General features: G+C 51.6%; 1 protein-coding gene across 4 annotated transcripts in view; it reads left to right on the top strand.

Annotated features, from left to right (window-relative positions):
* The window catches only part of LOC132403576 (inosine-5'-monophosphate dehydrogenase 1), a 117,537-nt gene that overhangs the window by 46,152 nt on the left and 55,524 nt on the right, over window positions 1–15,861 (top strand). For 3 of the 4 annotated variants that reach the window (XM_059986993.1, XM_059986991.1, XM_059986992.1), the window contains exon 2: window positions 7,768–7,866. In XM_059986993.1, the coding sequence (XP_059842976.1) occupies window positions 7,768–7,866 (99 nt within the window). Of the gene's footprint in view, window positions 1–7,760; window positions 7,867–15,861 lie in introns of those variants that run through there. The other variant, XM_059986994.1, reaches the window with a different exon arrangement.

Here is a 15,861-nt window from a genome sequence, read left to right as displayed (position 1 = left end):
GCCAAAGGGCCTGTATTGTGCTGTAAGTTTTTTATATTTCTATCCCCTTTATCTATCCTACTTCCTACTTGTAATTTTCTCAAAGAATTCCAACAAGTTCATCTGGCAAGATTTACCCCTAAGGAAACCATACTGACTTTGTCCTATCTTGTCCTGTGTCACCAATTACTCCATAACCTCAGATTAACTGGTCTATAATTTCCTTTCTGCTGTCTTCCTCCTTAAAGAGTGGAGTGACATTTGCAATTTTCCAGTTTTCTGGCACCATGCCAGAATCCAACGATTTTTTTTTAAAAGATCATTAATAATGCCTCCACAATCTCCACTGCTACCTGTTTCAGAACCCTAGGGGACAGTTCATCTGGTCCAGGTGACTTATGTACCCATAGGTCTTTCAGATTTTTGAGCACCTTCTCTCTTGAAATAGTAACTGCCCCCACTTCTCTTCCTTCACACTGCTTGTGCCTTACATGGTGAAGACAGATGCAAAATACTCATTTACTTCATCTGCTATCTCTTTGCCCCCGTTATTATTTCTCTGGCCTCATTTTCTAATGATCCTATATCCATTTTCATCTCTTTTACTTTTTACATATTTGAAAAAGCTTCTACTATATACTTTGATATTGTTTGCTAGCTTGCTTTCATATTTTATTTTATCCTCCTAATGATTCTTTTTGTTGCTGTATGTAGGTTTTTAAAAGCTTCCGAATATTCTGTCTTACCACTAATTTTTGCATTGTTGTATGCCCTCTCTTTCCAGTCCTGATTAAGGGTCTCTGCCTGAAATGTCCACTTTTTATTCCTTTCCATTTATGTAGCCCATCTTGCTGAGTTTTGCCAGCATTTTGTGTATGTTTCTAAAGAATTAAGGGGAATTTTTGTGCACGTGAAAGGAACTAGGTTGCAGGGTTACAGAGAAATAAGAAAAGGAATGGGATTGTTTGGATTGCTCTGCTGAGAGCTGGCATGGTCTGACTGTTTGATAATATCTAACAAATACTTAATCACCTATTTAGGTGCCCTTGCTGCATGTTTATCAATATATCCTCTTAATATGCTGCAGTCCTCCATAAATCTTAACCCTCCCAATTTGACATTATTTACATATTTAGAAAATGGGGGTTTCATTCAATGTGTAAATCACTAAATCAAATCTGGAACCACACTGGCCCTATTGGAGTATAAAAGTTGCATTGTTTGCTGTGTAACCAAAACTATGTAGTCAGCTTTGAGTTTGCTATTTGCTATGCATGTATCCAATTTAGTAGGAGAATGAAATCTTAAGAATGTAGAAGATAATGGTGTGTTAATGAGAGGCTAGCTAAGAGATGTTGATTATGTAGTCAGCTTTGGGTTTGCTATTTGCTATGCATGTATCCAATTTAGTAGGAGAATGAAATCTTAAGAATGTAGATTATAATGCTGTGTTAATGAGAGGTAGCTAAGAGATGTAGATTAGAACATGATTAAATCAATGGGTAGAAACAATAGTGGTGGAGATTGGATATGCTAGTACAACTAAACCAGGAGATTGCTATAAAAAATGCTATGTACAAGGATCGGTGGGCAATCAGCGACTAGCTCAATGACTGTCTCAGCCTTGATTTGCAAATTAAAGTTTAATACTTCTTGAAGAACCTTCTGCGTCTCCTGGTCGTTTGTGGGGGCACGAGAAACCACGACAGCCCCAGGAACGACCTATCTCTCTTACTCTGAAAAGATGATATTGCCCATTGTGTGTCTGTACAACTAGACATCAAATAAATAAAGGCACACAATTGGAGAAGTTAACATGTATATTCATTTTGTAGAGAGAGAGAGAGAGCAACAGATCAATGCACATGCAAGATTCTCAGTCAATAATTTGTGTTAAGGGGAGTCACTGCGCTATAAGAAATAGATCCATACATCACACTTCCTCTCCCTTTAGATTAATGTAATATAGAACTATATGTAATATTCGATTTCCCTTTTGTAAACCCTATTCAAATAAACACGTTTGCACAATAACAGTGTTTTCTTTATATTTCTCTTTTTAACTAATAGTCCACACCTAACTTTGCTATACTAAAGATTCAGTCTTTTTGGTGGTGCTCTGTTTCATTCAGGGTAGTATCTCTGGCCCTGTGGAGTGGCATCAGGTTTGGCAGATGTCTTGTGAAAGACAATTTCTCTGCTGTAGATATTACGTTACTTTTAGTGACATGATCATCACTGAGAGCAAAGTCCGGTGGCTATAATTTGTCCATCTTGTTGGATGCATTTGACTCAGGTGTGTTCTTCAGCTGAATGCCCAGTAACTGGTCCACATGACATCTCCATGTATCATCTCCAACATTCACTGTGTACATTAGTGGTCCACTGGTAGCTATCTTACTGGGTGTCCACTTGTCTTCTTGGTAATCACGTGCTAGAATTCCTGTCCTCAAAACTCCTTGTTGATTCACTTGGCAACTAGCTGAACTGTTTGTTCTGCACTTCCTTCCATAGGTCTGGTTTCCAGTGGTCTATGTGAGATCTCAGATTCCTGCTCGTGAACAGCATTTCAGGGGTTTGACTTGTTGTATATTGATGCACAAAAAGGAAGTTGTCCACCTTGTGCTGTAGAGAAATGTCCTCCTTGTCGATAGCCTTAATGGACTTCTTGAAGGTTTTGATAAAACTGTTCAGCTAACCCACTTGTTGCTGGGTGGTGGGCTGACTTGAAATGTTTGATGCTATTTTTCTTCATGAATAGTCTGATTTCTTCTGACTTGTATTGTGGTCTGTTGTCACTCACAATTTGATCTGCTAAGCCACTTCTGGAGAAGATAGTCCTTAGTGTGGAAATCAATTTTTTTTTAAGGTGGTTGACTTCATTGGTTTGACTCCTGGCCACTTCAAATGAGAATCCACAGCAATCAGAAACATAGAGTCTATGAATAGCTTAGCAAAGTCAATATCCCTCTTTGCCATGCTGAAGGCGGTCATTCCCATGGATCTAACGTGCCTGTGCCTATCTATTCACGTAGCTCTGGGTGAGACTCTTCATCTTGAACTGTACTCAGGTGTCCTTCATGCAGGTTCTGGTGCTCAGTTTAGAAGGAGCACAACACCAGATGCACACATCAGCATTCTTTGACATACAGAAAGTTGGTGCTATCTCCTGAGAACTCTGGAAACATAGGATTACCATGAGCTGGCCATCATTGCATGGCAACGTCATAGACTTTTGACAATGTTGTGTCATTCCTTGTTTCTCTTTGTATTTCAGTATTTATTACCAGCAGCTGGTCCACCAATGCTTTGTGGAACAGCTCCATTGGGTCACAGAATGAAGACTTCTCCTTCAGTTGTCAACAGTGGAGAATGTGACAAGCCATCAGTATTGATGTGGTTTTTTTTTGGTACCCTTGAACTATAAGTGTGGGCTCCTTGGAAAACTGTTCAACATTGCAACCAGGTAGCAGACATCACTGGGATTCCCCTCCTGGGACTGAAAATGGACATAAAGAGCAGGCGGTCTGTTACTAGAGTGAACTTTTGTCTGTAGAGGTACTGGTGGAACTTCTTTATTCCCCATACTAGACTAAGGGCCCCTTGGTTGATCTGTGATTCCACTTTAAGGAATCTTGGTGTTGATGCTTCATCCATTTCAATTTTAGCCTTCATGCCTTTGAATTTACCAATACCCTTCTCAATAGCATTAAGCAGCTGTGGCAGTCTCTGGTTGGTGCAGTTGCCTGTTGATGACTCATTGAGAGTTTTGATTGGGTTCCAGTCCAGTTGGGAGTTTTCTCAACCATTCTTATTTTTAGAAAGCATTTGATAAGGTACCAAACATGAGGCTGCTTAACGAGATTAAAAACCTGTAGCATTAGGGAAAGGCTGACAGGCAGGATGCAGCGAGTGGGAATAAAAGGGGCCTTTTCTGGTTGGCTGCCAGTGACTAGTGGTGTTTCTCAGTGGTCAGTATAGGGACTGCTACTTTTCAAATTGCTTGTTAATGATTTAGATAATGGAATTGATGGCTTTGTTGCAAAGTTTGTGGATGATACAAAGATGTGTGGAGTGATGGAGGAACAAATTGGAAGGATGGGCAAAAAAGTGGGCAGATGGAGTAGTGTTGGGAAATGTACTGTAATACATTTTGATGAAAGGAACAATAGTGTGGACTATTATCTAAATGGGGAGAAGGTTCAAACATCAGAGGTTCAGAAGGACTTAGGAGTCCTCATGCAAGACTCCTGGGAGGTTAATTTACATGTAGAGTCTGTGGTAAAGAAGGCAAATGCAATGTTGCCATTTATTTCAAGGGGAATAGAATATAAAAGCAAGGAGATCATGCTGAGGGTTTAGAAACAGTAGTTAGGCCGCACTAGGAGTATTGTCAACAGTTTTGGGCCTCATATCTCAGAAAGGATGTATTGTCATTGGTGAGTCCAGAGGAGGTTCACAAGGATGATTCTGGGAATTAAGGTGTTAACATATGAGGAGCAATTGGTAGTTTTGGGCCTGTACTCAGAAAAATTTAGAAGATCTCATTGAATGTTGAAAAGACTAGATAGAGTGGATGAGGAGAGGATGTTTCCTATGGTAGGGGTATCCAGACTAGAGGGTATAGCCTCAAAATTGAGGAGCGACTTTCTAGAACAGAGGCAAGGAGGATTTTTTTAAGCCAAAGAGTAGAGAATCTGTGGAATGTTCTGCCATAGACTGCGGTGGAGGCCAAATCCATGGGGACATTTAAGCCAGAAGTTGACCATTTCCTAATTGGTCAGGGCATCAAAGGATATGATGAGGAGGCAAGAGTACGGGGTTGAGTGGGATCGGGATCAGCCACGATGGAATGTTGGAGCAGACTCGATGGGCTGAATGGTCTAACTCTGCTCCTATGTCTTATAGTCTATTCAGGTCCGAAAGGTGCTGTCCCTCCACTTTTCAACACATAAAACTCCAACTGCTGTGCTTTGCCTCTGTAGGTCACATTCCCTTTCAGTTTGCTTTTGGGAGACACTTTTTTTCATCTGTTTAGGTCTTTAGCATCACCAAGGTATTTTCTAACAGTAGCTTAGAAAATAGTCTGTTGTAATCAGCCACTGAAATTACAGACAAAGCTGACCCTGTGCAGCTCAATTTTCAGTTCTACACCAGACATATCTGTTGTGATCCATATGATTTAGTGATCTGAATCAGGAATGCTATTTCGTTCTAGGCATGACAGCTCACCTTTATCAGACACTGTGTCATTTGATTCAGTTTCACAATCAGTCCTTTATTGCATTTGTTTGGTTTTTGAGAGAAATGATTCTTAAGGAGTCCATTTAGAATGTGCTGACACAGAAAGAACGTGCAAAGCAACTTGCAGGGCAACGTATAAACCAATTTGCAAAATCAGGATGAAACAATAGCTTGCTGATTAAAGAAGCGATACGGGTAACGGGAAGACATGCTTAACGGTTGAACAATAACGGTGTTAATGCGCTGAGGCTGATAAGTGGGCCAAAGGGTTATCACATTTGTAATTTTGTAATGAGATTAAGGAAGAATGTCTGCACCTCACATGGGTGCAACTCACAAAGTAAACAAGTAGGGTATAAAAAACTGTGCAAAGTGTAATTCGGCACTCAATCTAGCAGGAGCTGGTTGGGTCCGACTCTGCAGACTCGAAAAATAAAGTTTACCGTTCTGCAAATTGCTGAGACTCAGTGTGTTTCTGACAGTTTTGTATTTGAAATTTTTCTCTTTGTGCTTTTTGTCTGACTTGCATACTCTCTCTACATGGCCTTGTCTATGGCACTTCCTGCAATCTTTTTCATTGAACCAATTATGGAGAATTTGCCACACAATAACATTTTTAGTTCTCTGCACCATTCAGGGACATTTTCTGCATTTCACATTCTAAACTTTTTTTTTGTGTAGTTCTGCCACATCCTTTGCTGCAGCCTCTAACAATATTGCAATGGTCAAGGTACGTTCGAAGGTTAGGTCTCTTTCTGACAGTAGCCTCTTTTCAGCGCTTAGACTGTGTGTGGCACATACAAGCCAGTCCCTTAATGCATCAAAAAGTCCATCTCCAAGCAGTTCTGCACTATATTGAGAAATGCTTTCATCCTTCAACTGGTTCCTTCTGTGAAATTTAAATATCTCAGCTGTTATTGACTGGTTCCTTTGGTGAAATTTAAATCTCTCAGCTACTACTAGCAGTTTTGCACTCAAGTGATTTTGTAAAATTTTGACAATTCTGTTGAATGTCTTGTTTGCTGGCTTTTCAGGAGTTAGTAAGTTGTGTAAGAGACTGTACGTTCTAGCACTCATTAAGCTAGTAAGTGTGGTGACCATCTTTACCTCATCCACGTTGTTAACATTACAATACAGTTTAACCCTCTTGATAGATGATTATGAGTTCTCATTCGCGTTATCAAAATGTGTCAACTTTCCCGACCAAGGCTATCCTCACATTGTTTTTAGGTTAGTTTTGTTTGTTGTGTGTCTTTCACTGTGCACAGTGCATTGTTACTCAAAAACCTTTTTCTAGCATCCATGACCATCTTCTCTGTATTAGTCCACACTTCTCTCTCATCCTTCCTCCAAATTGTTGTCTTGTAACTGTCAGTGCAGTTAGTGATAATCACTGACATTTGGATTCATACTTGTTGCCTATTTATTGTGCCCGTACAAATACATATCAAATAAATAAAGCCATGAACTTGGAGGTGTGGGTGGGTCGGGTGAGAGAGATAGAGATGTGCATGCTAAGTTATCAGTAAATAATTAGTGCTAAGGGGAGTCATTGTGTTAAATGAAATAGATCCATACATCATGCACATCATCTGATCTGTTTTCAGTCTGATTTTACATTGATATTCAGATATTATACAGTTATGCTTGAACTTATAGAAGGCTCTTTAGAAATGTAAACGTAGTGTATAAATACAATCCTATGTACTTTATTTTAGCGGTTCACAGAATTCAGGGAATGCCACGTCAGTCAAACAAAACTTGCTCTTTTAAAACTAATGACATTTCACCTGTGAATTTTCGTTTCCTACTATTTATTCTTTCATTTTCGGGAAAAGGTTATTTTTGTTAAGACTTGGTTGAGATTGGTCTATGAATTTTAATCTGCTAACATACGTAATTCTTTGAATGAAAAACCGAATGGTTCGCTTCAGTATAGCATATCGTGTAAAATGCTCCACTATTTTGAAGTACTACCCAATCCGACACATTAAACCAGGGCAAGTCTGTTGGACATTATTTGAAGTGTAATGAAGTTGACGAGTGTCAAATTCGCATCCATCAGCTATACCACAAAAAATTGTTTAATTAACTATAAAGGGTATAAATTGCCCAAGAAATGAAATTAACAAGAGCTGTTGGGTTTCCAGGGTGGGCACATAATCCCCTTCTGTAAGATCTCTAGGAATCTCCGAAGAACCCCGATTTCCATCCGGCGTCGGTGGGAGGAAAAGACAAAACCCTGCGGTGACTCAGGACAATTTTCCTTCCTCCTCCAGATGCCGCTCGACCCGCTGAGTTGTACTAGCCCCACCACGTGTCTCCACAGAAACCAATATGCTCACCTCACACAGCGGCGGCGGCGGCGGCGGCCCAGCGCATGCGCATACGTGCCCGCCTGCGGCTGGTGCGCGAGCACGCCGTGCGTGCGCGCCCCAGGCGGTGGCTCGTGCCCGAGCCAGTGGCCTGGCGCCCGCCCTCGGCTACCACCGCCCCGGGCTTCGCTCATTCACTCACCGCTGCTCTCCTCTCGTCTCTCTGCAGCATGGCCGATTACCTGATCAGCGGCGGCACCGGCTACGTGCCCGAGGATGGCCTCACCGCACAGATTCTCTTCGCTTCCGCCGACGGACTCACTTATAAGTAAGTGTTGTAGCGCCCATGGGTGCTTCCCGGCGGGACACGTTGCAGAGCAGGCGGATGCAATCGGTGACCCATGCTGTCAGTCCCCACCCCACAGCGCCTGGACCTCGCTTTCTGCCCGAGCAGAGCAGGACCACACCTATCGACTGCGCCACCCATCCAGTCCTCTCAACATTTTTATCCTCAGCCCCTCACCGTGATCCCTGTCCTGTGATTACTCCCCCTGATCCCCCACATGTGATCTCTCTCCCCGACAGGCTTTCCCGCGGATCCCCTTCCTGTGATCTCCCTCCCCGTGAATCCTCTCCAGTGACCCCCTCCCCGTGAATCCTCTCCAGTGACCCCCTCCCCGTGAACCCCCTCCAGTGACCCCCTCCCCGTGAACCCTCTCCAGTGACCCCCTCCCCGTGAACCCCCTCCAGTGACCCCCTCCCCGTGAACCCTCTCCAGTGACCCCCTCCCCGTGAACCCCCTCCAGTGACCCCCTCCCCGTGAATCCTCTCCAGTGACCCCCTCCCCGTGAATCCTCTCCAGTGACCCCCTCCCCGTGAATCCTCTCCAGTGACCCCCTCCCCGTGAACCCTCTCCAGTGACCCCCTCCCCGTGAACCCCCTCCAGTGACCCCCTCCCCGTGAACCCTCTCCAGTGACCCCCTCCCCGTGAACCCCCTCCAGTGACCCCCTCCCCGTGAACCCTCTCCAGTGACCCCCTCCCCGTGAACCCCCTCCAGTGACCCCCTCCCCGTGAACCCTCTCCAGTGACCCCCTCCCCGTGAACCCCCTCCAGTGACCCCCTCCCCGTGAATCCTCTCCAGTGACCCCCTCCCCGTGAACCCTCCAGTGACCCCCTCCCCGTGAACCCTCTCCAGTGACCCCCTCCCCGTGAACCCTCTCCAGTGACCCCCTCCCCGTGAACCCTCCAGTGACCCCCTCCCCGTGAACCCTCTCCAGTGACCCCCTCCCCGTGAACCCCCTCCAGTGACCCCCTCCCCGTGAATCCTCTCCAGTGACCCCCTCCCCGTGAACCCTCTCCAGTGACCCCCTCCCCGTGAACCCTCCAGTGACCCCCTCCCCGTGAACCCTCTCCAGTGACCCCCTCCCCGTGAACCCCCTCCAGTGACCCCCTCCCCGTGAATCCTCTCCAGTGACCCCCTCCCCGTGAATCCTCTCCAGTGACCCCCTCCCCGTGAACCCTCCAGTGACCCCCTCCCCGTGAATCCTCTCCAGTGACCCCCTCCCCGTGAATCCTCTCCAGTGACCCCCTCCCCGTGAACCCTCCAGTGACCCCCTCCCCGTGAACCCACCAGTGACCCCCTCCCCGTGAACCCTCTCCAGTGACCCCCTCCCCGTGAACCCTCCAGTGACCCCCTCCAGTGACCCCCTCCCCGTGAACCCCCTCCAGTGACCCCCTCCCCGTGAACCCCCTCCAGTGACCCCCTCCCCGTGAACCCTCTCCAGTGACCCCCTCCCCGTGAACCCTCTCCAGTGACCACCTCCCCGTGAACCCTCCAGTGACCCCCTCCCCGTGAACCCTCTCCAGTGACCCCCTCCCCGTGAACCCCCTCCAGTGACCCCCTCCCCGTGAACCCTCTCCAGTGACCCCCTCCCCGTGAACATCCAGTGACCCCCTCCCCGTGAACCCTCCAGTGACCCCCTCCCCGTGAACCATCTCCAGTGACCCCCTCCCCGTGAACCCTCTCCAGTGACCCCCTCCCCGTGAACCCACCAGTGACCCCCTCCCCGTGAACCCTCTCCAGTGACCCCCTCCCCGTGAACCCTCTCCAGTGACCCCCTCCCCGTGAAACCTCCAGTGACCCCCTCCCCGTGAACCCTCCAGTGACCCCCTCCCCGTGAACCATCTCCAGTGACCCCCTCCCCGTGAACCCTCTCCAGTGACCCCCTCCCCGTGAACCCTCTCCAGTGACCCCCTCCCCGTGAACCCACCAGTGACCCCCTCCCCGTGAACCCTCTCCAGTGACCCCCTCCCCGTGAACCCTCTCTAGTGACCCCCTCCCCGTGAACCATCTCCAGTGACCCCCTCCCCGTGAACCCTCCAGTGACCCCCTCCCCGTGAACCCTCCAGTGACCCCCTCCCCGTGAACCCTCTCCAGTGACCCCCTCCCCATGAACCATCTCCAGTGACCCCCTCCCCGTGAACCCTCTCCAGTGACCCCCTTCCCGTGAACCCTCTCCAGTGACCCCCTCCCCATGAACCCTCTCCAGTGACCCCCTCCCCGTGAACCCTCCAGTGACCCCCTCCCCGTGAACCCTCTCCAGTGACCCCCTCCCCGTGAACCCTCTCCAGTGACCCCCACCCCGTGAACCCTCTCCAGTGACCCCCACCCCGTGAACCCTCTCCAGTGACCCCCTCCCCGTGAACCCTCTCCAGTGACCCCCACCCCGTGAACCCTCTCCAGTGACCCCCTCCCCGTGAACCCTCTCCAGTGACCCCCTCCCCGTGAACCCTCTCCAGTGACCCCCTCACCGTGAACCCTCTCCAGTGACCCCCTCCCCGTGAACCCTCCAGTGACCCCCTCCTCTGAACCCTCTCTAGACCCCCACCCTGTGAACCCTCTCCAGTGACCCCCTCCCCGTGAACCCTCTCCAGTAACCCCCTCCAGTGATTCCCTCCCCATGAACCCTCTACAGTGACCCCCTCCCCGTGAACCCTCTCCAGTGACCCCGTCCCCGTGAACCCTCTCCAGTGACCCCGTCCCCGTGAACCCTCTCCAGTGACCCCGTCCCCGTGAACCCTCTCCAGTGACCCCGTCCCCGTGAACCCTCTCCAGTGACCCCCTCCCCGTGAACCCTCCAGTGACCCCCTCCCCGTGAACCCTCTCCAGTGACCCCCTCCTCGTGAACCCTCCAGTGACCCCCTCCCCGTGAACCATCTCCAGTGACCCCCTCCCCGTGAACCCTCTCCAGTGACCTCCACCCCGTGAACCCTCTCCAGTGACCCCCTCCCCGTGAACCCTCTCCAGTGACCCCCTCCCCGTGAACCCTCTCCAGTGACCCCCTCCAGTGATCCCCTCCTCTGAACCCTCTCTAGACCCCCACCCTGTGAACCCTCTCCAGTGACCCCCTCCCCGTGAACCCTCTCCAGTAACCCCCTCCAGTGATTCCCTCCCCATGAACCCTCTACAGTGACCCCCTCCCCGTGAACCCTCTCCAGTGACCCCCTCCCCGTGAACCCTCCAGTGACCCCCTCCCCGTGAACCCTCTCCAGTGACCCACTCCCCCTGAACCCTCTCCAGTGACCCCCACCCCGTGAACCCTCTCCAGTGACCCCCACCCCGTGAACCCTCTCCAGTGACCCCCTCCCCGTGAACCCTCTCCAGTGACCCCCACCCCGTGAACCCTCTCCAGTGACCCCCTCCCCGTGAACCCTCTCCAGTGACCCCCTCCCCGTGAACCCTCTCCAGTGACCCCCACCCCGTGAACCCTCTCCAGTGACCCCCACCCCGTGAACCCTCTCCAGTGACCCCCTCCCCGTGAACCCTCTCCAGTGACCCCCACCCCGTGAACCCTCTCCAGTGACCCCCTCCCCGTGAACCCTCTCCAGTGACCCCCTCACCGTGAACCCTCTCCAGTGACCCCCTCCCCGTGAACCCTCCAGTGACCCCCTCCTCTGAACCCTCTCTAGACCCCCACCCTGTGAACCCTCTCCAGTAACCCCCTCCAGTGATTCCCTCCCCATGAACCCTCTACAGTGACCCCCTCCCCGTGAACCCTCTCCAGTGACCCCCTCCCCGTGAACCCTCCAGTGACCCCCTCCCCGTGAACCCTCTCCAGTGACCCCCTCCCCGTGAAGCCTCTCCAGTAACCCCTTCCCCGTGAACCTTCTCCAGTGACCCCCTCCAGTGATTCCCTCCCCATGAACCCTCTCCAGTGACCCCCTCCCCATGAACCCTCTCCAGTGACCCCCTCCCCGTGAACCCTCCAGTGACCCCCTCTCGTGACCCCCTCCCCGTGAACCCTCCAGTGACCCCCTCCCCGTGAACCATCTCCAGTGACCCCCTCCCCGTGAACCCTCCCCATGAACCCTCTCCAGTGACCCCCTCCCCGTGAACCCTCCAGTGACCCCCTCTCGTGACCCCCTCCCCGTGAACCCTCCAGTGACCCCCTCCCCGTGAACCATCTCCAGTGATCCCCTCCCCGTGAACCCTCTCCAGTGACCCCTTCCCCGTGAACCCTCCAGTGACCCCCTCCCCGTGAACCCTCTCCAGTGACCCCCTCCCCGTGAACCCTCTCCAATGACCCCCTCCCCGTGAACCCTCTCCAGTGACCCCCTCCCCGTGAACCCTCTCCAGTGACCACCTCCCCGTGAACCCTCCAGTGACCCCTCCCCGTGAACCCTCCAGTGACCGCCTCCCCGTGAACCCTCTCCAGTGACCCCCTCCCCGTGAACCCTCCAGTGACCCCCTCTCGTGACCCCCTCCCCGTGAACCCTCCAGTGACCCCCTCCCCGTGAACCATCTCCAGTGACCCCCTCCCCGTGAACCCTCTCCAGTAACCCCCTCCCCGTGAACCCTCTCCAGTAACCTCTTCCCCGTGAACCCTCTCCAGTGACCCCCTCCAGTTTCCCTCCCCAGTTTCCCTCCCCATGAACCCTCTCCAGTAACCCCCTCCCCGTGAACCCTCTCCAGTAACCCCCTCCCCGTGAACCCTCTCCAGTGACCCCCTCCCCGTGAACCCTCTCCAGTAACCCCCTCCCCGTGAACCCTCTCCAGTAACCTCTTCCCCGTGAACCCTCTCCAGTGACCCCCTCCCCGTGAACCCTCTCCAGTGACCACCTCCCCGTGAACCCTCCAGTGACCCCTCCCCGTGAACCCTCCAGTGACCGCCTCCCCGTGAACCCTCTCCAGTGACCCCCTCCCCGTGAACCCTCCAGTGACCCCCTCTCGTGACCCCCTCCCCGTGAACCCTCCAGTGACCCCCTCCCCGTGAACCCTCTCCAGTGACCCCCTCCCCGTGAACCCTCTCCAGTAACCCCCTCCAGTGATTCCCTCCCCATGAACCCTCTACAGTGACCCCCTCCTCTGAACCCTCTCCAGTGACCCCCACCCCGTGAACCCTCTCCAGTGACCGCCTCCCCGTGAACCCTCTCCAGTGACCCCCTCCCCGTGAACCCTCCAGTGACCCCCTCTCGTGACCCCCACCCCGTGAACCCTCTCCAGTGACCCCCTCCTCTGAACCCTCTCCAGTGACCCCCACCCCGTGAACCCTCTCCAGTAACCCCCTCCAGTGATTCCCTCCCCATGAACCCTCTACAGTGACCCCCTCCTCTGAACCCTCTCCAGTGACCCCCACCCCGTGAACCCTCTCCAGTGACCCCCTCCCCGTGAACCCTCTCCAGTGACCCCCTCCTCTGAACCCTCTCCAGTGACCCCCACCCCGTGAACCCTCTCCAGTGACCCCCTCCCCGTGAACCCTCTCCAGTAACCCCCTCCAGTGATTCCCTCCCCATGAACCCTCTACAGTGACCCCCTCCTCTGAACCCTCTCTAGACCCCCACCCCGTGAACCCTCTCCAGTGACCCCCACCCCGTGAACCCTCTCCAGTGACCCCCTCCCCGTGAACCCTCTCCAGTGACCCCCACCCCATGAACCCTCTCCAGTAGCCCCCTCCAGTGACCCCCTCCCCGTGAACCCTCTCCAGTGACCCCCTCCTCTGAACCCTCTCCAGTGACCCCCTCCCCGTGAAGCCTCTCCAGTAACCCCTTCCCCGTGAACCCTCTCCAGTGACCCCCTCCAGTGATTCCCTCCCCAAGAACCCTCTCCAGTAACCCCCTCCCCGTGAACCCTCTCCAGTAACCCCCTCCAGTGATTCCCTCCCCATGAACCCTCTACAGTGACCCCCTCCTCTGAACCCTCTCTAGACCCCCACCCCGTGAACCCTCTCCAGTGACCCCCTACCCGTGAACCCTCTCCAGTGACCCCCACCCCGTGAACCCTCTCCAGACCCCCTCCCCGTGAACCCTCTCCAGTGACCCCCACCCCATGAACCCTCTCCAGTAGCCCCCTCCAGTGACCCCCTCCCCGTGAACCCTCTCCAGTGACCCCCTCCTCTGAACCCTCTCCAGTGACCCCCTCCCCGTGAAGCCTCTCCAGTAACCCCTTCCCCGTGAACCCTCTCCAGTGACCCCCTCCAGTGATTCCCTCCCCATGAACCCTCTCCAGTTACCCCCTCCCCGTGAATCCTCTCCAGTAACCCCTTCCCACATGAACCCTCCAGTAACCCCCTCCAGTGACCCCCACCCCGTGAACCCTCTCCAGTGACCCCTCCTCTGAACCCTCTCCAGTGACCCCCTCCCCGTGAACCCTCTCCAGTAACCCCTTCCCCGTGAACCCTCTCCATTGACCCCCTCCAGTGATTCCCTCCCCATGAACCCTCTCCAGTAACCCCCTCCAGTGACCCCCTCCCCGTGAACCCTCTCCAGTGACCCGCTTCCCGTCAACCCTCTCCAGTAACCCCCTCCCCATGAACCCTCTCCAGTGACCCCCTCCCCGTGAACCCTCTCCAGTAACCCCTTCCCCGTGAACCCTCTCCAGTGACCCCCTCCAGTGATTCCCTCCCCGTGAACCCTCTCCAGTAACCCCCTCCAGTGACCCCCTCCCCGTGAACCCCCTCCAGTGACCCCCTCCCTGTGAACCCTCTCCAGTGACCCCCTCCCAGTGAACCCCCTCCAGTGACCCCTCCCCGTGAATCCTCTCCCTGTGAATCCTCTCCCCGTGAACCCTCTCCAGTAACCCCCTTCCCGTGAACCCTCTCCAGTGACCCCCTTCCCCGTGATCTCCATAATCCCCCTCCCCATGACCCCCTCTCCTGTGAACCCCTCTCCATGATCCCTCTGATTCCCCTCCCCATGAACCCCTCCCCTGATCCCCCCTCCCCGTGAACCTCTCTACCATGATCCCCTCCCAGTGATTCTTCTTCCCATAATACCCCTCACAGTTATATCCCTCTCAAGTGATCCTCTCTCCCAGGGATCCTCCTTCACTGTGATACCCTCTCCCCATCCCCCAACCTTCTCACCGCTTTGTCCCACATTTCCCTACCTCCTCCCACCCTGCCTTGTCCTGTCCCCCTGTAACCCCCATTGCTTGTCCCCATCTGATCTCTGACCCCCGTCCACCCCTCTACCCCTGACCCCAATCCCCTGTCCTTCTCACTCCAACCCCCACCCAGAGCTTGCTTTGGATGCATAACTTTTAGACCCAGATGCGCGTGCCACTAATTGATTATGTTGTGAACCATCTTTATTGAGAGACATAATTGTTCAAAAGTTTATCACATGTTTAATGTTGAAAGGTTCATTTTTAGTTTGACGAGAATTATGTTAAGTTAATTTGAGGTAATTCAATAAAGGATTGTATTTGCTGTATTTGGATAAATTGGATTCACAAGAACTTCTAATGATCAAAGATATGGGCTGGGTTGTTCCTGTATGGGACATGGCCTGAGGAAGAAGTGGTTGGGAAAGATTTCAGAGACAGTATTAGTTGGAAAATAGACTGAGAACATAGAAATGCTCAACTTGTAGTAATCTTATTAGAGCAATTACTGATAATTGCACATTGACATGTTCTCAATTTCCCACAAATTGAAGCCAGAGCTTTCTTTCCTTGCACACTTTCAATTTTTCTTCTGAACTTTTGATGAATGTCATGAATTCCCTGCGAGTCGGTCATGTAATTCCCAATTTTGTAAAATTGACCAGCATTTATATGTCATTTTTCACAATTACATGATGTATTTGGACTTGCAAAGTCAGTTATAATTTCATAAGCATGGCAACTTGCTTATCCAAGACAAGTTACTAAATATAGAGTTGATGAACAAGTGCTTTGTTTTTACTGGTGCTTATTGAGGAGTGAATTTTGGCCAAATGATGACACATTGAGATTTCTTGCATCCACTTGAGAAAGTAGAATAGACCTCAGTTTAATGCCTTGTCTTCAAGTTTAAGTTTATTGTCATAGAATACACACACAGG

This window comes from Hypanus sabinus, chromosome 13 (genome assembly GCF_030144855.1).
Source record: "Hypanus sabinus isolate sHypSab1 chromosome 13, sHypSab1.hap1, whole genome shotgun sequence".
Lineage (NCBI taxonomy): Eukaryota > Metazoa > Chordata > Chondrichthyes > Myliobatiformes > Dasyatidae > Hypanus > Hypanus sabinus.
The sequence above is the reverse complement of the archived record's forward strand: the minus strand, read 5'-3'. Positions and strand labels throughout refer to the sequence as shown.